The sequence below is a fragment of the Sabethes cyaneus genome, chromosome 3 (assembly GCF_943734655.1).
Source record: "Sabethes cyaneus chromosome 3, idSabCyanKW18_F2, whole genome shotgun sequence".
Classification (NCBI taxonomy): Eukaryota; Metazoa; Arthropoda; class Insecta; order Diptera; family Culicidae; genus Sabethes; species Sabethes cyaneus.
Window position 1 is genome coordinate 129,325,891 of NC_071355.1, and position 26,762 is coordinate 129,352,652.

Below are 26,762 nucleotides of genomic sequence, written 5' to 3' on the forward strand. Positions count from 1 at the left end.
ATTTATGTACAACACAGGTTAATTTGTGGCAATACGAAGTTTGTCGGGTCAGCTAGTAAAGATATATTAACAATTATTAGTAACTGTGAAGTGACGTATTTAATATACTTTTAAAATGATGATGGTAATTAAAATAAGTTTTGCAACTAACATATTTTGTTATAAAAGTAATTTGCAAGTAACATATATTGTTATTAAAGCGAAATGTGTCATTCTTAGTGGTGGAATCTATATAGCTCATTCATAATTCAATGTGCTACTTGTATCTGAATCTGTTACAAACTTGAATTTGCTTCCTAATTAGTTTAATTTCGATTTGTAACATAATATGTTAAAAATATCAAAAATGTGTTATAAAACAGATATAATCTTGTTACGGTTTCTGATCGGGTAATTATACGAAAATGTCATTAAGGCTTGTTCGCGACAAAATTTAGACACCTATAAACGCACACATTTTCGGAAATACATTAACAATGAGTGAAATATTTTGCAGAGTGGTAGACGAATGTCTGTTCTTTCTGAAAATATAACACTTGTTTATATTACAAGCGCTCAGCGTAAAATGGCTTTGAAAGAAGAGCAGGTGCGAAAAACAATTGTGTGGGGTCGCAATGAAAATCCGGATCTCTCGTTAAGAAAACTTGCCAAAAAGCTTGGATTTCCATCAATCACTGTTCACTGTGTTCTATAATCGTTCGATACTCGCTTGACAACAGCTAGGAAGAAGGGAAGTGGAACAAAAACGGATCTGAGGAACCACCACAAGGATGCGAAGGTAAAACAAATATTATGGAGGAGACCAGATCTTTCTGTACGTACCATTGCTCGTAAAATAAAAATGTCGTGCACACTTCTAAAGCAACGACAAGGCATGAAGTCTTTCAAGGTGGTGAGGGCTGTGCCAAACCGTAATGATAAGCAAAATACGACTCCAAATAACGCGCTCGTAAGCTTTATCGCGAATATTTAACGAAGTTTCCATGCGTTATAATGGACGGTGAAACGTATGTCCTAGAAGACTTTAAACAGTTTCCTGGTATGTCTTTTTACACTGCCATGAAACGGAATGGCATGCAGAGCATTTTAGGACAAAGAAAAAAGCCAAGTTCCCCAAAAAATATTTAGTATGGCAGGCCATATGCAGTTGTGGTCGAGCAAGCAAAAGTTACATCACTACGGGAACGGTTAACAAGGAAATATACCGTGAAGAATGCCTGCAGAAACGATTGTTACCGTTCCTACACAACCATGATGCACCCTCACTGTTGGCCTGATTTGGCATCCTGTCACTACGCCAAAGATGTTTTGGAATGGTATGATGCTAATGGAGTCCATATTGTATCGAAGGAGGCGAATCCACCTAACTGTCCAGAGTTACGCTCCATCGAGCGGTATTAGGCTTTGGTGAAGAGAGAGCTGTCCCAGCACAAACTACAAGCAACAACTATAGTCCCCCGCAGAAACCACCTCCATTCAAGTGCACGCATTTTCCTAGGCCTACTGACTAGTAGGTGTTATCCCTTAGTTTAGTCCGAACGAGTGACAGCGAGTAAAGACAGCATATACTTATAAATTGACGAGGCCGAAACTTAAACATCTCGTCTAAAATTCGTTTTCCTATGTTTACTGAACTCTAGTTACAATCCTTTAGCTCTACCCCTCGCAATAATTTACAGTTCGAAATTATTAATCGACAAAGCCGCTGTTATAGAAACTTCAATCCGCTGGTGTTACATTCGGGTATGTGGAGTTTACGGTATTGGGGACACGGTGAAACATATTCTTCTTTTTCCAATTTTGCTCCTAGTTGTAAGCCAGCACTTTTTATTTCGAACTTTTTTTCTGAGGAATGGCTTTCTAGGGAATGGTTCGTTCTGGGGAGTGTCTTTCCGGGGAATGGTATATTCCAGAAAATGGTACATTCGGGGAAATGATTTTCTGGGAAATGGTGATTTCTGGAGAAAGGGACTCTGGGAAATAGATTTCTGTGAAATGGTTTTCGGGGGAATGGTATACAATCCTCCGTACCGTACCGGTCGTTGTTAAACGTGCTGCTAAAACAGTAACTGAGCTTTCGGGGAGCACCGCGTGCACAAATTTAGCAACCCGATAACAACGCTGGAGAAGGTTGTTATCTAACCCAAAGAATTATCAAATGCGGATTATTATTGAAAATTGTAGATCAAATGAAAATTATTATTGAAAATTGCGGATCGGGGTATAATGTTGTTGTTGTGAATGCAAGTATTGCTTTCGGATAGTAATCTGTCTGTCTGTCTGTATGAACCTGATAGACTCGGAAATTACTGAACGGATCGGCATGAAAATTTGCATGCAGGGGTATTTAGGGTCCGGAAAGGTGGTTATAATGGTTTTAGAACCTACCCAGGAAGGGGGAGGGCTGACTCAAACAAATGAAACAGAAATTTCTGCATAACTCGAGAACTAATCAAGCAAATGGAACCAGTGACAATGCATCCGATGTTCCCGCAACAGGAATGTTAGAGGAAATACGACATAATCCCGTCACCAGAGCCGTGACGAATACTGTTCGTTGTTGTTGTTTCCCCTCCTAGCTCTGTAAAGCAGGTAAATGCAGACGTTGCCAATAGTAATTAAATCCTCTACAAACTAAGACGACTACGAAAGGCACTGTCAATTATGGTAAAAGCGCCGCCGGTACCGCGATCGAAGTCAGGCGCAATCCAGTTCGCGACGTTCGTAGAAATCGGGATTGCCAATGTCAGTTATGTGAGGAGCGTGATAACGAAGAAATGGTGCAGTGTGATGGTTGCGATCGATGGTATCACTTTGTCTGTGTGCACGTTTCGGAAGACATCGCGAATGTCAGCTGGGTCTGTCCGAACTGTAAGGAGGCAAGCGTCCCTCCCACTGATACTATCAATGCGGCGACCGAGCAGCAGAGACCAACTCCACCCCCAAAGAAGACGTTATCAGTACACTCGAAGAGTAAGGCTAGCTCTAGGAACAGTGACGCTAAAAGGATTAAGGAACACGAACTAAAGAAGCTGGAGAAAGAGTTCGAGTTGGAGAAGCGGTTTCCCCAATGAAATACCAGTTATTGAAGGCTCACGGCAGTGAGACTTCTACGGAAGCTGGCGACGTCGAAGACAACGCAACGGAAGCTGGCGACGTCGAAGACAACGGTCGAGCAGTGGTTAACAGATATCGAACGTCACGGTGAAGATTCCGGATTAGTAGAAGATGAGACAAATGGGCAAATATCAAATACAATGGGAAAACCCGAGGAGCACCACGCTTCGAATGTCATCCATCACCAGCAAAATCCATCGATCCTTCGTAATAACCAACTCACTAAACACCAACGGAGTGGTTTGTTTTCACAGCCTGTACTACAAGTCAGCCAACCAAACGTTCAACCGTCTAATCAAGATAGTACGTACAATCGTACCCTGCACGGTTCTCACTCCCTGAGTGCTGCGCAAACGCGATTCACTGAGGCCGATCCGCAGATACAGCTGTCATCAGAAATTCAACAGTCGGAGAGTAACACTCCACGTGTCAACGATGTGACAACGGTCAGACCAGCGATGATACCGAATGTTCGCAATTAGCAATGTTATCAAGATGTTCGAGAACCAAGATCCGAAGCGAGGGTTTCGTAAGCACGTGTAATTTATTTATTCATTTATTTATTTATTTATTTCATTCGTCAAACTTTGTAGACTACATTCTTACCCTAAAGATTAATTAATATTTTACTTTAATTTAGACCATGGTTGGCAATCTGTTGCTGGCCTTTAAATCATGTTGTTCTAGTGCACGCCTTTTTAAGCATGTTTCGAGACATAGTTACGTCAATGGTTTCATTATATTTATTGTAAATACGCATTATTCTATTGATAGGACCGTTTCTGGCATCTGTTGTATAGTGACGTAACATAAAGACGTTACGTGTTCTTAACGAACGCACGCATAGAAGTTAAGGTTTTGTAGTATATTTTCTGAATTTACACGTTGTGAAACTACCCAGGTAACCGCTAAGCACTGAATAAAGTTTGAAAGCTGCTCTATATTTGCAAGTTACATGCTGCCAGATATAATTCAGCATTGTCAATGCATAGCAGCTTTAAAATGGCATTCTCAATGTTGAATTAAAATTTACTTGAAGCACTATGAAAAGCTGATTAGATGCTCTAAGCAAGCTTTATTGCCGTTACCGGCATCAAAAGAGATTTTGAACACTGCTCACACTTGCAGGAATTCTGCTTGCGAACGTACGTGTGATAAAAGAAAAAATGCTTCCCTCTTTTTTTTTATTTTATTTTAGAGAGGTTTTCAGCCTGCGGCTGGTTCGCCTCTTCTTCCCTCTCTTTTTATCTTACGCACAATCCTGCACCGCCGATAGAATAAACGAATCAATACGAATCTATATGGCATATGCAGACGGATTTTACAAGAAATATTTCTATGCATGTATGCCATCACATAAAATGAAAATAAAAGGTAGGTAATTCTCCCAAAGCGCAACTTATGGAAGAAATGTAAAAAATAAAATCTTTCCCTCCATTCCACCTCGATAAGCAAATCAAACATCCGAGTTAAGATTTTCGGTAATTTAAGTAGAGCTATTGACAGCTGACTCGCAACTACCGTTTACAGATCAACTGGTAAAGGCGTTGCCCTACTCGTCCACTCCAAGCCACGTAATAGACAGATTTGGCTGGCTGGCGGTTCAATTCTAACCGAAAAAGAAAATAACAAAAAAGCAATCTTGAAACGTCAACAAAGTACGCCATATAAGCATAACAGAGAGGGAAGATAAAAAAAGGATGTACAATATATTTTTCGCATTTTTTTATGTTTGACGTTTTACCGTTACGCAACAGGCGTTACGTTTTATGACATTTGTAAGCACTAATGTAGCCGGATATTTCGCCAAAACCGGCTTTATAGCAGCTTTTTATAGGCATATTGAACTATGCTGCACGATATGGTGTGCACCATAGGCTAATAAAAAGCTAGATTTCTGCTTCTTTAAGTGCTCACTGGTTACTTGGGTATGTTATTTATAAACAAAAGCATAGCAATCTCTCTTCTTTTCTTAAGTGTTTCGATGTTGATGAGCATACAACGAGATTCATACGATGGAAGAGGAAATTATTTCCAACCCAGCTTTCTGAGTGCATATAATAAAAATTGTTTTTGTACAAATTCGATACGACAGGAATGCACATCTTGCTAAGGAGACCAAACTACACTACATTCTAAAATGGATCGTATGTAACGTATAAAGTTTTTTAGTATAAGGGTCCTTGAAGTGATAGCTAAATCTTTTAATAAAACTAAGCATGTTATTAGCCTTGTTAACAATCGTTTTAAAATGGCTACGAATGTCAGTTTTGAATCAAGAATCACTCATAAATCTCTTACTTTACTACATCTCACCAAGAGTACAGCTCTCCAAGAGTACAGTTGAAGTCATTTAGTGTATGTTTTCTTGTATATGAAATGATGTTGCATTTTTTAATATTCAAATCAAGAAGACTCTTGATGCACCAGTTGTAAAAAATGTAGATCTCTTGTTGGAATACTTGAAGGTCTAATTGAGTTGCAATTTCCATGTATAATTTCATATCATCGGCATAAATCAATACTTTGAGACGATTCAACACAAGGGTAACATCATTAACAAATGAAATGAAAAGCAAATGACCTAGATGAGAACCCTGTGGATCTCCGGATGTTACCTTAACTGGGTCAGAAAGATGTCTTTTGAATCGAACAATCTCCAGTTTGTTTGTCAAGAAAGATTGGATCCATTCTAGGAGATTTGCTTCAATCCCTAAACGATTAAGCTTAAATAATAACATATGGATATCAACCCTATCAAAAGCTTCACTAAAATCAGTGTAGAGAGTTTCCACGGTATTACATCTGTCCATAGAAGCAAGCGAGAAGTTGACAAATTCCTTTAAATTAGTGGTAGTAGATCTTCCTTTGTAGAACCCATGTTGATTGCAAGTTATACGATTTTTCACCTGATCAAATATTTTCTGATTTTCTGATTTCTGAATTAATACAGTCTTATCGAATAGCCACGACAGGGCGTCTTTCGTCCCTTCGATGAATCTAGGTACGTTATAGGAAGGAAACCATTTCATTCCGGGTCAGCGTTCGACTCCGCTTCGATCGGGACGTCCGGAATCGGATCTTCAAACTACAACCCCTGAGGAAACAGTTTGTATTTTAAGCCGGAGTCAAATTGCAGCTCGCCAGGTGGTGTCCAAGGATCTCCCCGAGTTCAATGGAACATTAGAAGAGTGGCCTTTATTCTATTCCATGTTGAATTCATCTATGCAGATGTGCGGTTTCACGGACGAAGAAAATATGCTAAGGCTGCGCAGATGCCTAAATGGGAAAGTGCTGGAAGCGGTAAGGTGCGAGTTACTCCATCCGTCGAACGTAGCGGACGTATTGTGTTTATTTATTTGCAGTCAATCGTGTGTAGACCGTGATACAAGCTTAACCTAATGTTATCAATCGATTACATATTCTATTTATGTTTGCTCGTTTCTGCTAGTTTTCTGTTGTTATTGACTTGAATTACTTATTGTCCTAAAATATTGCTTCAATTTGGTTTTTTTAATTGTGAAGTCAATAAAATTACAATGTTGGTTGTATAGCACCATCATTTGATTTATGGGCCCGAATTTAGCATAATTAGTTCGATAATGATCCGTGGCAAATAGTGTACGAACACGTAAATTTCTAGTAGGTGCGTAAAAATTTAATTTAGATAAGAGTTCGGCAGAGTCAATACGTTGTGAGACTATGTCATTAACAAATGAGACCATTGCAAATTCACGACGCGCCTTTAATGTTTCGATATTTATAAGCTTGCAGCGGTTGTCATATGACGGAAGAGGAAGGCTCGTCCAATTTAAATTACGGAGTGCGTACAACAAGAATTGTTTTTGTATTGATTCTATTCTATTTATGTGTGCATTGGCAAACGGAGACCATACCACGCTACAGTACTCAAGAATTGAACGAACGTAGTAAATGTAAAGTGTTTTAAATGTGTATGGGTCTCGAAAATTAAAGCTAAAGCGTTTTATGAAAGAGAGCATGTTGCTTGCTTTACAAGTGATTGTATTATAGTGATCTATAAACGTTAATTTTGAGTCTAGAATAACTCCCAAATCTCTAATTCGTTCACAATTTTCTATCATTTGATCTCCAAGGGAGATGTTGGTTATATGTGTATTTCGTTTCCTACTGAATTTAATTAATTTACATTTGTTCACGTTTAGTTGAAGTAAGCTCTTCTTACACCAATTATAAAAAATTTGAATTTCGTTACAAAATGTGTTGACATCTGTCTCATTTTTTATTTCTAAGTATAATTTCATATCGTCGGCGTAAATAAGGATTTTTATATTCTTGAGAACGAATGAGATATCATTAACGAATAAAATAAACAATAGCGGTCCTAAATGAGACCCCTGAGGGACTCCAGAAGTGACTTGAATGGGATTAGATGTTTTTCCTTTAAATTTAACAATTTGCTGGCGGTATGTGAGATATGATTCGATCCATGTTAAAAGTTCTTGATGTATACCTATTTTTTTCAATTTGAAGAGAAGCATTGGTATATCAATGCGATCAAAGGCTTTACTAAAGTCGGTATATAAGGCTTCAACGTAGTTTCCATTATCCATTGCGTTAAGCGAAAAGTTAACAAACTCGAGTAAATTTGTTGTGGTTGAGCGTCCTTTGTAGAAACCATGTTGTGTATGAGTAATTCTATTTTTTATTTGCGAGAATACCTTCTTATTGACAATTGCTTCAAAAAGTTTTGGAATACAAGAGATAATTGCAATACCCCTATAATTACGGATATCAGATTTCTTACCAGCTTTGAACACAGGCACTAAGAAAGATCTTTTCCAGATGCTTGGGAAAATTCCAGATTGAAGGGACAAATTAAAAAGCCAGAATAGTGGAGTAGCTAGCTCTGTTGCTAGTTTCCTTATGAATGCTGGAGGTAAGCCGTCTGGTCCGGGGCCTTTGGAGGAATCTAATGTTTCTAAGGCGTCTAATATTTCTAATACACTAATTTGTTTAACGTTTACGTCATTTGACGAAAATGTGTAAAGTAGCCGTAATCGCGATCCTCTTCTGTGAATGTACCATAGATATCTCGGAAGAAAGTGGCAAATAGGTCGCAAATTTCTTCTATGTTATCTGTGATTTTTTCGTCCAAATGCATTCTAGATGGAAAGTTTTCTGATTTTAATTTTGATTTTACATAGTTGAAAAAGTTTTTTGGTTTTGATTTTATCTCACGCTCGGTTTTTTGTATATACTCTTCAAAGGCAACATTTATTGCTTGGTTTAGCTGATCACAGAGATCAAGATAATTTGCTAAGTTATTGTCATTGTTACGGTTTTTGTATGCTTTATGTGCCTTTTGCTTGCGATTTTTTATATTTTTTATTTGACTGTTGTACCATATAGGATGCTTTGAATGAGCCTGACGTCTTCGTCAGCGGCACCTCGTCTTTTAATATTTCAAATATGAGCTTATAGAAGGCTTCGACAGCCATTTCTACATTGTTTTCATTTCGAAATACATGTTGCCAATTAATATTGTGAAGCCTTTGTTTTATGTTCCTATAATTTGCGGACTGAAAGTCCGATACTTTTTCATATTCGCACTCGTAGGGTCGCAGATTTTCATGTATAAATAACGAATATTCGATGACGGTATGAAATACCTCGTTTTTCCATAATGGAGTTTGCGATTCAGTTACGCAGAAGTCTTCGCCTATGTTAGTAAACAATAAGTCTAAGTAGCAATCTTGCCTATTCTTTACGTGATTAATCTGATAAAGACCCAAGTTGGCAGATTTGTCAATTATTAATTGCAAGGTTTCGTTTTCACCAACGACTGGGAGAAGAATGCTCTCGTTGTCAGTGTCTGTAATGAAGTCAAGATTGCGTTGGTTGAAATCTCCGTATATGTGAAGCTTTATTTCAGGAGAGAGCTCAGATAAGACATTTTCCGCGACTTCAAAAAACTTTTCATAGTTTTCTTTACGTGCATTGTTTGGAGGAAAATAGACGGACGCAAAGATATGTGTCTCACCAGCTATTCGTGCTTTCGCCCATACATGTTCAAATTCGGTAAATGATGGAGTGATTATGATCTCTGAGTCTAGCTCTGATAGAATAGCAATTAATACACCGCCACCTGATTTCATTTCAGACAATTGATAATTACGATCATTTCTATAGACATTATATCTATTACCAAAAACTTCCTCGCTATGTACACTATCATCCCAACTAGTTTCGGTTACAAGAATTATAGAAAAGGAGCAACATAAAATATTCTTTTGAATTTCATTAATTTTGTGAGCACTTCGCATGCGGTTTAGATTTTGGCAGTATACCGAAACTTCAGTTACCGTAGAATAATTAAGCGAAGAAGTTGATGGGGTTTCAATGATAAAATTATTTGGTATATTTTCCAAGCAATGTTTGGAATGAGTATTAATAGTAGCGTGGTTATCAAACATATTTACCGAACTATGACTTATTTCATCAAAAACACGAGTGTTGCTGCAGGCAAGCCATACAATGTGTAGCAGAAGAATTAGATGCCATCGGTCGTTGCGGTTCATCATTTGTTGTGTAAGGGTTGAGCGTTTCTCCCCGCTGAAATTGTATAGCAGGTCTCAAAGGTGGTCCAGAAAAGTGATGTCTAGCAGCCGCAAGTAGTACTCTATCCGGGGGAAGATGATTTCGATGATTGCTGATGTTATTGTGTTGTGGATGATCGAAAGAAATATAGCTGTTATTCCTGTTGTTGTTGTAATTATTCCTGTTGATATTGTTGTTGTTCCTGTAGTTGTTGTTGTAGTTGTTATTCCTATTATTCTCATAAGAAATATAGTTATTGTTCCTGTTGCCGTTGTTATAGTTATTGCTGTTGTTGTAGTTGTTGCTATTGTTGAGATTTCTGTTGTTGTTGTTGTTGTTGTTGTTGTTGTTGTTGTTGTTGGTGTTGTTGTTGTTGTTGTTGTTGTTGTTGTTGTTGTTGTTGTTGTTGTTGTTGTTGTTGTTGTTGTTGTTGTTGTTGTTGTTGTTGTTGTTGTTGTTGTTGTTGTTGTTGTTGTTGTTGTTGTTGTTGTTGTTGTTGTTGTTGTTGTTGTTGTTGTTGTTGTTGTTGTTGTAATTCCTGTTGTTGTTGTTGTTGTTGTTGTTGTTGTAATTCCTGTTGTTGTTGTTATTCCTGTTGTTGTTATTGCTGTTATTGCCACTGTTACCTCTGTTATTATTGATGTTTCTATTATTGTTATTGTATCTGCTGCTGTTGTTACTATTATAAACCCCGTTGCTGTTTCTGTTATTGACACTGGTATTGCCTCTATTATTCGTTCGCATTCTACGTTGCCGGCGGTTTTTTCGATTCCGCCACGCTTTAAATTCTCTTTGCTCTTGAGCCTCACGACGTTTTTTCTTATTGTCGTAATCTCTCCAATCTGCATACCAGCGCCTTGTAGATCCGATAATGCGCCATCCCGAGTGATCAACTGAATCATCGTTACAATTGGCGTTATTCAGTTCCACGGCGATACTAGGAGCGGGTGCACTTTGCGGAGTTTCAAGACGAATGACAGCTTCTGTTAGGTGTTGTAGTTCACCCATAATCTGCGTGGCCGGCCAATTATAAAGCATATCGGCAGCGACGGCGCTATCTTTAAACACAGCGGCATTTGTTGAAATCAATTTGATTTCTTCGTTGATTAGTTTTAAGTCAGTTGATATTGAAGTCGTCATCGTTGCTAACGTTGCTTCTACATTTTCATAGCACGATCGCATCGCTATGTCTAAAGCTGACGTAATATGGTTTTTTACGGAAATAACATTGCCAGTGCAAGCGGCGCTTTTTCCCCCTGTCAGCTCTTTTTTAATTTCAATAAGCAATGACTCAATGCGATCGATGGTCTCGTGCACGGCACCTACATTATTTTGCTGAGTTGTCCGATGTATCACCTCTGTATTATTGTTGATCAGTTCTGTTAACTTAGCCTGTTCTGCTGTTAACGATTTTATATCGAAGTTAATGTTGATTAACGCCTGACAGGGGCTACAGCACGGCAATAGATAAGACTGTGGGTCGATTTTTCTGTCCCTTTTGCGTAATGAACCACGTTGAATCGGCACTCCCACACATGCGGCATGGAACGATCGGTCACAACCGACACAGGTCCACATTATCGAGTCCACTGCAGCGTCAGACAAACAAATTTCGCAATTCATCTTCAATTATACAATTATATGTGTACATTGAAGATGCTCTACGATCGTCCGGAAGCCATCGTATAGTCGATCGTTAAGAAGATCAGAAGTATGGCTCCACCGAACATGGAGAAGCTTGAGACGGTGGTAAGCTTTGCACTAACAGTGAAGAATATGGTTGCTACAATCAAAGCATGTGGAATCGACGACTTTATCTTCATCTCGTCTCTCCGATGCGAGCTAGTGGAGCGGATGCTGTCATCACTGAGATTAGACTGGGCGAGGTATACGCGAAACAAAACGAACCCAAATCTCGCTACTTTTAGCACCTGGTTGTATACAGTAGCTGAAGATGCAAACGCTGTCGTAGGGGATATCGGAAGAGTTTCAAGAAAGGTGGGTTTCTGAACTTCCATTCTGAGTCAGTATCGAAAACATCAAAATCAATCGAAGCACCCGGAAAGCATGGATCGTCGCTTTCAAAGCATTCGGCCAAGGAACAGTGCATAGTGTGCAAGGGAGATTGTCCGATGGTAGCAAAGTGCAGCACTTTCGCAGGATTAAGTTACGACTCAAAATGGGCGACAGTGAAAGAATGCAAGCTTTGTCGAAAGTATCTTCGGAAGCACAACGGTTCCTGCAAGCGACAGAAGAAGTGCGGTACGGACGAATGCACGTTCTTACATCATCCACTACTCCACAACCCGGCGAAGAACCAGCATCCGAGATCATCGACATCGTATCCTTCAACGACATCGCCCTCTCAAATGAGCGCATTAGAGCCGAGCTGCAATGTTCACCAGGGTCAGTTCGCTGTCTTATTCCGCATTATTCCAGTCGTCCATTATGGACCAAAAAATACAGTACAGACTTACGCGTTCATCGATGACGGATCCGAGCTAATGTTAATGGATCAAGACTTAGCAAACGAGCTGGGCGTTGAAGGCCCGAAGAAGTCATGCTTGAAGTGGACCGGTGGAACCTGCAAAGTAGAAGATGGATCTCAGCAAGTAAATCTGCAGATATCTGGTACACAAGTCTCAAAGAAATACGAACTGCGTGGAGTGTACACAATGTCCTACCCTTAAATCCGCCCGCAAACGTTGGTGTTCTCTGAGATGCAGAAGAAGTATCCACATATGGCTGGAATACTAGTTGAAACATACCAAGACATCAGTCCACGGATCCTGATTGGCTTGGACAACGCAAAACTTGGATAGGTAATCAAGAGTCGAGAAGGGAAGCAAAATGAACCGATTGCCGTGAAAACCCGCTTGGGTTGGATGGTGTATGGTAACTGTGCTGGTAAGAAAGAGGCGGCGGGGTACTTGAATCATCATAGTGTACAAACATGTGAATGCAACCATGAGCACGACGAGAGTCTCCATAAGGCGATGAAGTCATACTTCGCGCTAGATATAGCCTCGGAATCGTGAAAGCGAGCAAGCTTCTGCTTTCGCAAGAAGAACACCGAGCCCAAACATTATTGGAGTCACTCACAGTCCTAAGGGAAAACCGCTACATGTGCGGTCTTCTATGGAAGTACGAGAATCTCCGTCTTCCAGACAGTAAGGCAATGGCCCTCCGTCGATGAAAATGCCTTCAAAACAGGATGAACAACGACCCGGGTTTAGCATAGGCACATTCAAAGGTGTGGTACCTTCCGATATTCGCGGTAGTAAATCCGAACAAATCGGCCAAGATTCGGCTAGTGTGGGACACTGCAGCTACAGCCCACAATATTTCCCTCAACTCTGTTCTAAAAGGCCCTGACCAGCTCGTTTCACTCCTGTCCGTACTAAGCGGCTTCCGAGAGTATAAAGTAGAGGTATGCGGAAACATTAGAGAAATGTTTCACCAGACTCTAATGCTGTCCGAGGACCAACATTGTCGACGCTTTTTCTGGCAGGAGGAAACTGGCGTGTACGTCGTTCAGGTAATGACGTTCGGAGCCAGCTGCTCCCCGAGTATTGCGCAACGTGTGAAGAACACCAATGCGAAGCGATTTAAGAGGGATTTCCCGGCTGCTGTCGATGCCATAACCAAACGACACTATGTCGACGACATGCTGATTAGCACGGAGATGAAAGAGGAAGCCTTGAAGCTTGCGGAATATGTGAAGAAAATTCGTGCCAGGGGCGGGTTCGAAATAAGAAATTGGATTTCGAACTCTAAAAAGGTTCAAGCAACTCTCAACGGTGAAGCAACCGAGGCGAAAAACTTGGATATTGGAGAGGAAGCCAAGACGGAGAAAGTGCTGGGGATATGGTGGAACACCGTAACAGATTGTTTCACGTACAAGATGTCATCTCGATATAACGAAGCTCTTCTTTCTGGAACCCGTCGGCCTACAAAAGGAGAGGTCCTCTGAGTACTAATGATGGTGTACGACCCGTTGGGGTTTATATCGCATCTGTTGATGTGCCTGAAGGTGGTTCTACAAGAAATTTGAAGAACATCGACCGATTGGGATGACCGATCCAGAACGCACAATTCGAAAAATGGTTGACATGGCTGGCGGTTTTCCGCAGATAACATCCGTTGAGGTTCCCCGATGCTATCGATTGTTAACTTCTGTTGAAGCAGAAGTAGAGATGCACACGTTTGTCGACGCCAGTGACGACGGTTTCGCAGTCGTCTACCTTAGATTCCAGGAGGGATGTGTGATCAAATGTGCCTAGGCAGGAGCTAAAACTAAAGTAGCACCACTAAAGTTTCTCTCAATCCCATGACCTGAGCATCAAGCAGCTCTGCTCGGTGTACGGCTTTCGGATACCTTACTCAGGTCTTTAACCATCAAGGTGTCGAGGCGCCTCTTTTGAACGGATTCCAAGGAAATGCTCTGCTGGATACAGTCTGACCACTGACGTTATAGGCAATTCGTCGCCTTTCGGGTAAGAGAGATCCTCGAAACCACGGAGATTAGCGAGTGGTGCTGGGTCCCAACAAAGCAAAACGCTGCCAACGATGGAACCAAGTGGGCACGACCGCTGCAAGCTTATAAATATCGAAACATTAAAGGCGCGTCGTGAATTTGCAATGGTCTCATTTGTAAATGACATCAACGTCTCAACGTATTGACTCTGTCGAACTCTTATCTAAATTAAATTTTTACGCACCTACTAGAAATTTACGTGTTCGTACACTATTTGCCACAGATCATTATCGAACTAATTATGCTAAATTCGTGATTTTATTGACTTCACAATTAAAAAAACCAAATTGAAGCAATATTTTAGGACAATAAGTAACTCAAATAAATAACAATAGAAAACTAGCAAAAATCGATTGATAACATTAAGTTAAGCTTGTATCACGGTCTACACACGATTGACTGCAAATAAATAAATAAATAAAAATAGAAACCCAGATCTATCCACTGATAGTCGCTGGCTTAGAGGGCCAGAATTCCTTCGACAAGGAAAACAGGAATGGCCTGTTATGCCAAGCTTTGTAAAACCCACCGACGAGGAACTACGCCCACACCTGCTGAACCTCCATACCCCCGGCTTCACCACACATAGGGGGAGCCTGGGAACGACTAATCCGTATTGTGAAGCAAAGCTTAGCCAAGCTACAATCGTGCAGACTACCAACCGACGAAGTGCTGCTGAACGCGATGGCGGAGATCGAAAATATTGTCAACGACCGTTGACCGAGATTCCCGTAGACGGCAATGAGTCGTCCGTGCTGACACCTAACGACTTCCTGTTGGGGTTAGCAAATAGCGTAAGGTCTTGGGTTCTTTTCGATGACAGTCCGTTAACGCAAAGGAACTGTTGGATACACTCACAAATTACGGCTGACCAATTCTGGAAGCGTTGGGTACGCGAATACATGCCCACGATCACCCGTCAAACCTAGTGGTTCACACCCGCAAAACCTATCACTGTCGGCGATATCGTTGTTATCGTGGACCCGTGAAAATTTCATCGTAATTGTTAGCCGAAGGGAAGAGTAATTGCTACGCATCGAGCTCCAGATGAGCCTGCTGTTCCACGAATCGGTAACAAAGCCAGTAATAGATCCACAGGCCTTTTCTAAGTGGATCCCTCTACTTCGTCGCACAGCCTACATTTTCCGTTACGTTGACAACCTGAAACGTTCCAAGAGAAAGGAAGATCACGTCTGTGGGCCACTGAAGCAGCAAGAACTGTCTAAAGATGAAAATTACTTATTCTGCCTGGTGTAGTAGTTTACTCTGATGAAGTCGCTACGCTAGTGGCGGGCTACGGTGTAAAGAGTCCGAAAGGAAAGAGCATTCGGAACAACCCACTCTTCCGCAGTGCCTTTCTGGATAAAAATGGAATCGTTCGAATCCGAGGTCGCACCAAAGCGTTCGTTTTTGCTGATCGTGATGCTACTGAACCCAACATTCTTCCTCGTCACCATCAAGTCACACGATTGATTATCACTGACGCGCATGATCGATGCAACGCTACCGTATTCGTCGCTTGAAAGCGACCTACCACACTCTTCGGAAGAGCTGTCAACACTGCAAGGACTACGCGGCGAAACCACAACCACAGGCGATGGGCGACCTTCCACAGGCACGCCTGGCTGCATTTAACCATCCCTTTACGTACATGGGGGTGGAATATTTCGGTCCGATACTAGTCTCGGTAGTCAGACACTCTGAAATACGGTGGGGAGTTCTTGCTTGCCACTTGCTCGATCCCACGCGCCATCTATCTGCAAATTGCTCACATACTGTCCACCAACTCCTGCATAATGGCAATCCGGAACGTTATGGTTAGGAGGGGAGTTCCCACTGTTATATCTAGTGACAATGGAACTAACTTCCAAGGTACCAGCAAGGAACTAAAGGCAGCCATTGAATTGCTCGACCAAGACAAATTAGCGAGAGAGTTCGTCACAACTCGTACCCAATGGACCTTCATACCCCCGGCTTCATCACACATGGAAACTGTTGGATACAATCACAAATTACGGCTGACCAATTCTGGAAGCGTTGGGTACGCGAATACATGTCCACGATCACCCGTCAAACCCTGAGAGAGATTCGCGGATAGAAAAAAATCGTACGTCAAATGCAGCCAGTTCGAACTGTCAAATGCAGCCAGTTGTTATTATTGGTCAGAAATGGAAAAGTATTGGTGACTCATACAAGTTTTCGCCTTGTAGTTCTTTAGGAAAACACAAATAAGAAATTAAATTTGTCTTATTTTTTCGTTGTAAATAAGCTAAAAAAACGTCTGATAATATTTTACGCTGAGCATACTTTCGAATTTCTCACAAAAGTACTCATAACGTGTCATTTTACATGCAATTAACTATGCGCTTCCGATTTATCGTATGTTGCATACAGTATTTTTGCAAAAGCTGATGTCCCATAGACCAACTAGCACCAAAAAATGTCACTGCAAGACACGCACTTTTCACGTCCAATGTAGAGTTCACGCACGCGCTTGAACAGTCAGCCCGAAAATGAACACAAAAATAATAAGAAGAATAAGAACTGTCAAAGAATAAGAAAAAGAAAACCGTCTTCGCGACTCTCTCTCAGGTCAAACCTAGTGGTTCACACCCGCAGAACCTATCACTGTCGGTGATATCGTTGTTATCGTGGACCCGAAGTTTCATCGAAATTGTTAGCCGAAGGAAAGAGTAATTGCTACACATCGAGCTCCAGATGGGCAGGTAGGGTGGGCCCCGGTGGAATATACGAGCGTCCAGCGGTTTCATTGGCGGTGCTCGACGTAGGCGTTGGAACGAATACGCTTTCGGAGCATTCGCGCTTTCCGAAAGGGGACTGTTAATTGCGCCCCGTCGAAATGATAAGCGACTGCACCCATCTCCATCGTCCCGCGATCGAAGGGCAATGCGGACTCGTCTGTCCAATCTCGACGTACAATAGAGGAGAATAAAAAACAAACTTGTGCTAGATCAGTGTGTTGTTAGCGGCGATTTCTTAAATCTACTTAAAGTTAATTTAAATCTACTTATTTTATCTAAAAGTTAGAGTGAAAGTAAAAAGTAATCGTTAACCTATTTGCTTATACTAGTTTACTTAAAAGTAGCCTTAATTGCTATTCTTAAACGCTAAACGGTGAGAAAATCCAATGAAGGATTATAACTATCATTTCTAACTTATTGTACTTAAACATTAACGTATAGATTGTAGTGGTTCAACCTTCAACCTTATATTTGATTAGTGAACTATACATCTACAAATTAGAAGCAGGTGAGCGAAGCAGGTGTGACTAGTGCCAACTAATATTCAGCATTGGCTAAGATTCCGCGCTGTGCTAACACCGTCGATAGGTGAGAAGTTGTACCCAAAATAAACCATTCTTTAATAAATCTCCAGCTTCAATCCCCCCTGGCATCACCTTATCGGTATTACTTCAGGGAGGGGCTATTGTGCTTAACGCACACTCTTGGATAACTACTGGACTATGGTAGTTAGGCTGTTCATTCCACGTTGATCGGCTTTCCAGCGGTTTTGTAGCTCAAGTACGATCTGGGTAGCAGCCGCATTGACCGCTCCCCAGACGTCCGAGCTAGAACACATCCTTTGGACTAAGTTATCCGGAGTAGTGTCCTGTCCGCTCACTGCCATCATGTTGCTTCTCACGCCCGCGAAATGAGGGCATATGATGAAAGCATGTTCTGCAGTTTCATCAACTTCCACGCATTCGGGACACGCGGGGGACTCCGCATGCCCAAACTTGTGCAGATACTGTCTAAAACAACTGAAGCGACCCTCATTTCCTGCTGTGACATTACATGCACGCATTTTCATCTGGCTGAACCCGGGTGAATCAACCCCGGTCGGCTCAGAACATAATTCCCACATTTTATTCGATTACCCGCGCCGGTCGGTGACTCGATCGAGCGACGACGCCGGTAGGGCAAAATACTTAAATGAAAACAATCGTTGCGTTTGCACCACCATATTCTAGGTAAACGACCGCGCAAGTTTCTTAACCTGCGGTAACGAACAATTCCCAAAACAAATGCGCTGTTGCGCGAAGTATTGCAGTTTTGCCGACTAAGGTAAACAACGAAGCGCGGAACTGTTCGAGTTGACAAAAACAAAGTTCCCGCGCGAGGGGCTAAAATGTATGCGCGAGAGGGAAGCTCAACGGACAGCGTGAGGTCTGCCGCTAGGCAGAATAGGACGGAACTACCTCGAGAAGGAGGAGTTTCCTTAGGACAAAGAGTTTTAGTAAGTAAGGAAATAACTTTGTGAAAATAATTTAGGAAAATAAAGGGGAGTCCAATTTGGCACGCCGACTCGTGCGGTCGGTAGTGCGATTAAAAAAAACGGTGTTTATCTAAACGCGAAAGAAAAGTAGTCCGGGCAAATCCGGCTATACATTATGGTGACAGCGAAAACAAAAGGGATAAATACTTCCCTCGGTACGTCATTTCCGACTGGCTAAGTCACAGTGCACCGGAAGCATTGTCAAGTGAAACTTGTAACGATTCGGGTTTTTACTAATCAGCATCGTAGATTGTAAATGTTTGTTAGTGAAATTGAGCAAAGTAGAAGACAAAATCAGAAACTAGTGTTGATTACTAATTGACTGTTATACTACCGGGTGTATTGAGGCAGCAAACGAAGCCACAATTGTTGGCCCTCTGCAAACGGCAAAAGCAAAAGGGACAGTATTTAAGCATAAATGCACACACGAGATGCAATCAGCGTTGAGCTGTATATTTAAAATTGTTACACGACAAAGTGGAGCGAATCGAGTGACCGTATTGAATAAAATAGTGACCAAGAGACAGTGTTTTATATGAGAGCAACTGTACTGGGCCGTGTGTGAACAATAAACCAATTAGACCAGCCATCTCGAAAATTGGAAAAAGGTAAAAAAGTTTTTCGTTCAGAAAATTTCCCGTATTCCGTACCAATGCTGAGAATCAGTATCTCTGAAAAGGAAAATCTGTGTGATTTCGAAACAAATTAAGCTGAAATCTGTGCCGTAGTTTGTGTTTCGTTCCGTGCATTTACGTCACTGTTCGTAATAAGAAGAAAAGTAATTAAGAGTCGAAGAAAGTGTAACTCGTCAAGTAAGGTGCAATTTGCTGCAAAATTGGACCATCAGGTACGGTTGAAAAGCTGTGAAAATTTTTAGTTTTGAGAAATTCGAATAGTAAAAGAGTTTGCAGTAAGCGCGAAAAAGTGCACGGGGGGCTAAAAGTATTACGTGTGCAAAACGTATAACGAGTGTGATAATCGCTGCTGAAGTGAAACTAAATATTTCGCATACGAACAGAATTTAATGATATTTGAAATCTGGGATTCATGGAGTGCGTTTACCTCAGTACCGTTTTAGCAGGAAGTGCCTTCTCACAGGGAAACTATAGCAGAATAGCAGCGCCGGTTCGCTTTTTCGGTAGAAAAGCTACTATTGACTGAACGAGCGACAGGATGGTCGCGATAGGATTGGGGAAATTTATGTGGTAAGTGATTTTTTTGTCCTTTTTTTTAATCTCGCTTTTGGCCGTCGTGGCGCAGTGCTGGAGAAAATCACTTTATCGAAACTCAAAATGATTGATTTTGAGTCAATACAATATCAAAACTCCTATACTACGGTACCAGCACTTAATCACGGAAGAGAATCTTAACCAGGAACAATTTAATGAAGCGAAAGACGAGGCGAGGAAGACACCAGAAGCCACCCAATATGGTTTCGAATGCAATACTACACAATTATAACAAAACACACATAAACACTACATTGTCCAAAACACACATAAACACTACATTTGAATTCCATTATAACACTCACCAACACTCGTATACTTAGAAATTACAAATGAGGCCAAATATTATAGTACGCAAACGTTAAACGAGAGTTGATCTCCGATATTCAGTTTTTCTATAACATTATTACATCCTATTCTTTTCTCTATAACATTATAACATTATGAAGTAGGAATCCGGTACTATTATTAGATTAAATTGAGGAATGGTGTTAAATTGGCCATAAGAGCCTTTAGCACTTATCAAAGAGAAAACAATCAAGGACAAGTCAAATATAGACACCAAGGTGAGTTAAAATAGGTGATCTAGTTTTCACAGTTTGTAGAACAGAAGTGCGCGGGACGATTGGTTAGCAACCATCGACGTTGTTTATACATTCAACGGTTTCCGCTTTAAAAATTTCGGTGATCGTCAAGGGTAACCCAGCGGGGGTGAAAAACAAATTTGAACATCAGAAAACCTCTCTTGACTAACCTTGATATACACATAATTGAAAACCATAGCATACTGTTTCCACCTGACGCACAGTGGGACCATTCTGGAAAAAGGCGGTCAAAAGTCTTTTCTCGCTGTTCCAGACGTTTTCGAGCTTTGTTGTCTTAGGAGAAGTTTCATAAAAAAGTATTCTGCATCTAATGACATTTTCATATAATTATATATTAAGGGGATAACAAATTTGGAAAAATTATTTTTTTATAGAAACTAGATAGCATGGTCATGTGTTCGGCAAAGTTATAGAACTTTGAATTTCATTAAACTTTGTCGAAGATATTAGGTATCTGCATCATATGGTTTGCGAGATATAATTAACTTTCTATCGTGACCCCCTTAAAATCAGTTTTTTAAACTTCTTGTACACAAAACCTCATCTAACAGGTTCGACATGTTATACAAGCTTTTGGATACTATCAAAATATGTAACTTTCTAGAAGGTGTATATATCATATGTTGCTTTATTTGCTTTAAAAATGGATTTGGAGCATAAATTTTACCGTTTTTGCAAGTAATTTTTTCCGTAAATAGGCAGCTACTGGCAGCTAAAGTTAGCATCGTTTGAACCACCATAGAATGCAGTATAAGTGTGCCAAAAAATTCTGGCCGGGTCTGCCCGGGCATTTTGGTTATTTCAATTATGAATTACATACATATATGCTGGATTTAGTAAGTTATCATGGTTTTATTATTCGTACATGTTCATAATAATTTCACAGGACCTCGTCCACGTCTGTTTCGCTATCTGTTGCAGAATTATTTTCGTTCTGGGATTTTTGTAAAAGTTTGTATGCTGCTGGTAACAACCGCATTGATTTTTTTACTGCTGGTCTTATTAAAGTTGAAATTAATGCTAACCCTTCGTCATCAAAACAAGTGTTACCTGCCATATCGATGAGATCGGAAACTGCAAGCTGCAACGTACATGAAGGGCAATCCGCAGTACTGTTCCGTATTATCCCAGTCATGCTTTACGGGCCAGAGAAAGCAGTGAGAACATATGCCTTCATTGACGATGGTTCCGAGTTGACGTTGATGGAGCAAAGCCTTGCAGATGAACTCGGAATCAAAGGACCTAAAAAGCAACTATGCTTGAAGTGGACTGGCGAAACCTGCAAAATGGAAAACGAGTCTCAACAGGCGAACCTGAAGATCTCAGGAATACGAAGCTCAACGAAATTTAACCTTTCGGGAGTCTACACCATATCCTCTGAAAACTCGACCACAGACATTGAAGCTTACCGAACTACAGGAAAGGTTTCCATATCTATCTGTTCTGCCGCTCGAGGAATACAACGAAGTCAGTCCACGGCTTCTAATCGGTCTTAACTATGCTAATCTCGGCCATGGAAGTAAGAGCAATTACGATGAAAACTCGTCTGGGATGGACCGTTTACGGTAACTGCACCAAAATGGAAATACTGGTAGAGAACTGCACCATCATAGTGTTCAGCATTGCGAGTGCAACTCACAAAATGACAATGACTTACATAGAGCGATGAAACCGTATTTTGCCCTGTGTAGTATGGGCGTCATTGAATCAAACATACTTATGTCAACAGAAGGTCAGCGAGCTCAATCGTTGTTAGAATCTCGAACTCGGCAGATAAATAACTGCTACAAATTCTTTGGAAATTTGATCATGTTCGTCTCCCAGATAACAAAACTGTGGCTTTGAGACGATAGAGATGCCTTGAAAACCGGATGCATAAAGATCCCCGTTTGGCTGAAGCACTACAGATGAAAATCCAAGAGCATGTAAGCAAGGGGTATGTGAGAAAGCTTACTTCTGAAGAGTTAGCCGTGCCGCGCGAGCGAGTCTGGTACCTACCGATATTTGCAGTAGTTAATCCTAATAAACCAGGCAAGACCCGTCTAGTATGGGATGCCGCAGCGATCGCTCATGGAATCTCCCTAAATTCAATGCTGAGGAAAGGTCCCGATCAATTGACTTCTCTTCTCTCCGTGCTAATCCGCTTCCGTGAGTTCAAGGTGGCAGTATGCGGTGACATCAGGGAGATGTTTCACCAGGTGCACATGCGAACCGATGATCAACACTGCCAGCGAAAAATGCCGAGGATTCAGAGCCAAGCGTCTACATCGTTCAAGTTATGACGTTCGGAGCCTGCTGTTTACCAAGTATTGCGCAATACGTTAAAAATCGTAATGCAAAGCTTTTCGAACGAGATCATCCTGAAGCATTTGACGCTATAACTAAGCAACACTACGTCGATGATATGCTCGTGAGCTTGGAAACGGTTGATGAAGCAGTGGCGCTGGCGAAGGACATTCATATCGAAGCTGGTTTCGAAATGCGAAATTGGATCTCCAACTCTAGTAGTGTCCTGATTTGGTTGAAAGAGGGAACGGCGTAAGAGAAAGACATGAACATCGGCAGGGAAGCAACCACCGAAAAAATACTTGGCATGTGGTGGAACACATCGACTGATTGCTTCACGTACAAGTTGTCCTCTCGATACGACGAAGCTCTCCTAACTGGCAGCCGACGACCATCGAAGCGTGAAGTTCTCCGAATACTGATGATGGTATATGACCCCATCGGGTTCATTGCGCATTTGTTGATGTTCCTGAAGACGCCTTTACAGGAAATATGGCGGACATCTGTCGGTTGGGATGACCCTATAGAGGACGCGCAGTTCGAAAAGTGGATGTTTTGGCTAGCAGTGTTTCCGGAGATGACGAAGATTAAAATTCCGCGATGTTTCCGGTCAGTGTTGTCTAAGAAAGCCGAGGTCGAGATGCATACATTCATTGATGCAAGTGAGAACGGATTGGCGGCGGTTGTCTACTTCAGGTTCCGTGAGGGGGAGGTGATCGAATGCTCCTTTGTGGCAGCGAAAACCAGAGTAGCTCCCTTGAAGTTCCTGTCTATTCCACGTTCGGAACTACAAGCAGCTGTACTGGGTGTGCGTCTAGCAGACACCATAGTGACATCTCTCTCAATCAATGTTCGTAAGCGCTATTTCTGGTCCGATTCCAAGGACGTACTGTGCTGGCTAAAGTCCGATCACAGACGATACAGTCCATTTGTAGCCTTCAGGGTTAGCGAAATCTTGGAATCGACTGATATCGATGAATGGCGATGGATTCCCACTAAAATGAACGTAGCCGATGAAGGAACAAAGTGGGCGCGGGTCCCCACCTTTCTGAGAATTGCCGTTGGTTCTGCGGCCCACTGTTTCTAAGACAAGACGAGGAAACGTGGCCTGGAAAGCCTTCCCTGGAAAGAACGACAGATGAAGAGCTTCGTCCACATCTACTTGTCCATACAGCCACGGTGGAATCACCAATCTCCCCACAAAATTTCTCTAAATAGAGTTCCCTTCTGCGTGGCACAGCACTCGTCTTTCGTTTTGTCAATAATCTCAAACGAGTTCGCAAAGAACGTATATCTGGACCTTTGACTCAACGGGAGCTAGCCGAAGCAGAAACTTATCTCTTTCGTTTAGCACAGTCTGAAGTATATGCTGACGAGATTGCTGCATTAGCCGTGAACAACGCTCAGACAAGAGCAGGAAAAAACATTATCCGTCATAATCCGCTTTTCCGAGATGCTTTCCTGGACGAAAGTGGAATTGTTCGTGTCCGAGGGCGAACGAGTGCCTGTGAATTCATCGATCGTGACGCAGCTGAACCTGTTATTCTTCCTCGGAATCATCACGTTACACGTTTGAGCATCAACAACGTGCATCAACGGTTCAACCACCAAAACCACTTAACAGTCGTAAACCGAATACTGCAGCGCTTTCACATCCCTCGTCTAAAAGCAACTTACTAAGCCGTGTGTTGTAAGATCTCTCAAGCACAATAGCAACCACCTATGATGGCTGAGCTCCCTTAGGCACGACTAACAGCGTTCAGCCTTCCGTTCACCCATATGGGGGTGGACGACTTTGGACCGATTCAGGTTTCAGTGGGCCGCCGTTCGGAAAACGCTGGGGAGTTCTCGCTACCTGTATGACTACTAGCGCCATCTATTTGCAAGTCGCTCACACACTGACCACCGACTCTTGTGTTATGGCGATCAGAAACATTATGGCTAGAAGAGGCGTTCCGGCTGTCATCTACAGCGATCGGGGTACCAACTTCCAAGCGACCGGTAAGGAGCTGCGGACAGCAATTCAACAGCTGGATCACGATAAGTTCGCGAAAGAGTTCAACTCACATTACACTCAACGGGTTTTCAACCCGCCTCTATCCCCACATATGGGAGGAGCGTGTGAGCGGTTGATCCGTACAGTCAAGAAAAATCTGACTATATTACAATCGAGCAGATTGCCAACAGACGAGGTACTGCAGAATGCACTGGCGGACGTGAAAAATATAGTCAATCCTCGACCCCTAACCGAAATTCCGCTCGAAGATGACTCCTCTCCCGTGTTGACTCCTAATGATTTTCTGCTCGGGTCTTCGAACGGCTTAAGATCTTGGGCACCGCTCGACGATAGCCCGGTGCTGTTGAAGAATTCCTACACACAATCACAAGTCATGGCGGACAGATTCTGGCGGCAGTGGGTGCGAGATTATCTTCACAGTATCCCTCGTCGTACAAAGTGGTTTATCCCAGCTAAACCGATAACCGTTAATGATATCATACTGATCGTCGACCCGAAGCTGCCAAGAAACTGCTGGCCCAAGGGTAGGGTTATCGCAGCGCATCAAGAAAACGATGGACAGGTACGTCGCGTGACCGTACAGACTGCTTCCGGGGGTATATACGAGAGACCTGCGGTATCCATAGCTGTGCTCGACATAGGCGTTGTTTAGGATCCGAAAATAATTTTTCTAAAGTCTAAATTACAAACTATTTCATAAAGCTAAATTAAAAGCTATCTAAAATTATCTAAGGCAGTGTTCTTATACCTAATCTACGTTTGCTTAGAGTTAGAAGGTTAAAAGGTGACCATGATTGAATTTAAGATAGCTTACAATACCTAGTGTAATTTTAGGCAGGCTAACAAGAGCAGCAACGGAAAGAAATCACTAAAAGTAGGTCCAACGATAATTGTTTAAAAGTGCTATTACAATAACAAAATTTACTCCTGCCACAGGAATTTTATAATTTATCTACCAACCACTGAAGGAATAAATTCATAAAATTGACGACACTCTTTGCTTACGGAACAATTATATTTTAACAAAATCGGCTGACAATTTTGTTTTATCTTCTTCTTCACCGATGTGCTGTAGAGCGCTCTTATATAATAATCACTTATAGTCTAATATTTCTATCGTATTATTATCTTCCAGGATATTTTGCCAGAGTTGGACGCATCACGCCATGCAGAAGCCTTAACATATATATTGCTGATTTTAAAAAAAGAAATGCCATCAACGGATTTGGTAAAATGTTTGCTCAGTAGGGAGTGCAAGAATAAGGCAGACGCTTTTGTCATATCTGTTTTAAGGTAATCTATCTACGACCTATCAAACTATATATGTATGTACGTTTTACCTTTGTTATACTATATACCGCCATCCAGGGTGAGATTGTGCCAAAAACCAAAAATGTTTATTTGTGAAAATTTATTATATCTATAGAAACTGGTGACCTAAATTCAAAATGATGATGAACATAACATATTTATTCATAACTTAGAATGGAACTCAGATAATATTAGCAAACTATATAGCCTAAACGGGGTTTCAAAGTTCGCGATCAAAAATACTCGGAAATAACGCTTGTAAAAAATGTCCCGCATAAACCAACCCAAACAAGAAATCGCATCAACTTGCTATTTTGAAGGTATATAAACTAATCATTAACAATGTATTGAAAGGTTGTTATGTGTTGGATAAGTTTTGATTACAAAAATAATATTTTTCGAAACTTTGTACTTTTCGAGCTTCACGGGGGTGAGATTGTGCCAAGCCATAATGATTGATCCAATTTGTGGATTTCACATACACAACAAAAATACGTCAGTATACATCAGCATACTCACATTCTTTACTATTGAGCACAATATTTTGACAGATTAGATTGAATCATCCATGTTGGAGCACACAGCATTATAGGTCTGCTAAATAATTTAAACTAATTTTGGCTTTTTCTCTGAAAGTTTCAGATACTTTGAATAAACACTCTAATATAATAGACTAATCTCAAGATTTTAGTCTTGACCTTGGAATGAGGTCATACATATATTAATATTTTTTTGAAACGATGGTTCTACAATTGATGAAGGGACGGTAGGGGAAAGAAATGAAA

At 41.3% G+C, this 26,762-nt stretch overlaps 1 protein-coding gene across 1 annotated transcript; it reads right to left on the bottom strand.

The window, feature by feature from the left end:
• Positions 1–9,731: 9,731 nt before the first annotated feature.
• LOC128740130 (uncharacterized) lies at positions 9,732–11,274 on the bottom strand. Its single transcript, XM_053835642.1, has 2 exons — positions 10,323–11,274; positions 9,732–9,856 (listed from the first exon to the last, which is right to left on the bottom strand). Exons 1-2 carry the CDS (start codon positions 11,272–11,274, stop codon positions 9,732–9,734), a joined length of 1,077 nt encoding a protein of 358 aa, XP_053691617.1.
• Positions 11,275–26,762: the final 15,488 nt, after the last annotated feature.

Coding starts and splice junctions, on each gene's coding strand:
- LOC128740130 (XM_053835642.1), bottom strand. CDS start 11,274: ATGTGGACCTGTGTCGGTTGTGACCGATCGTTCCATGCCGCATGTGTG. Junction 9,857..10,322: donor AAACATCAATAATAACAGAG/GTAACAGTGGCA, acceptor CAACAACAACAG/GAATAACAGCTATATTTCTT.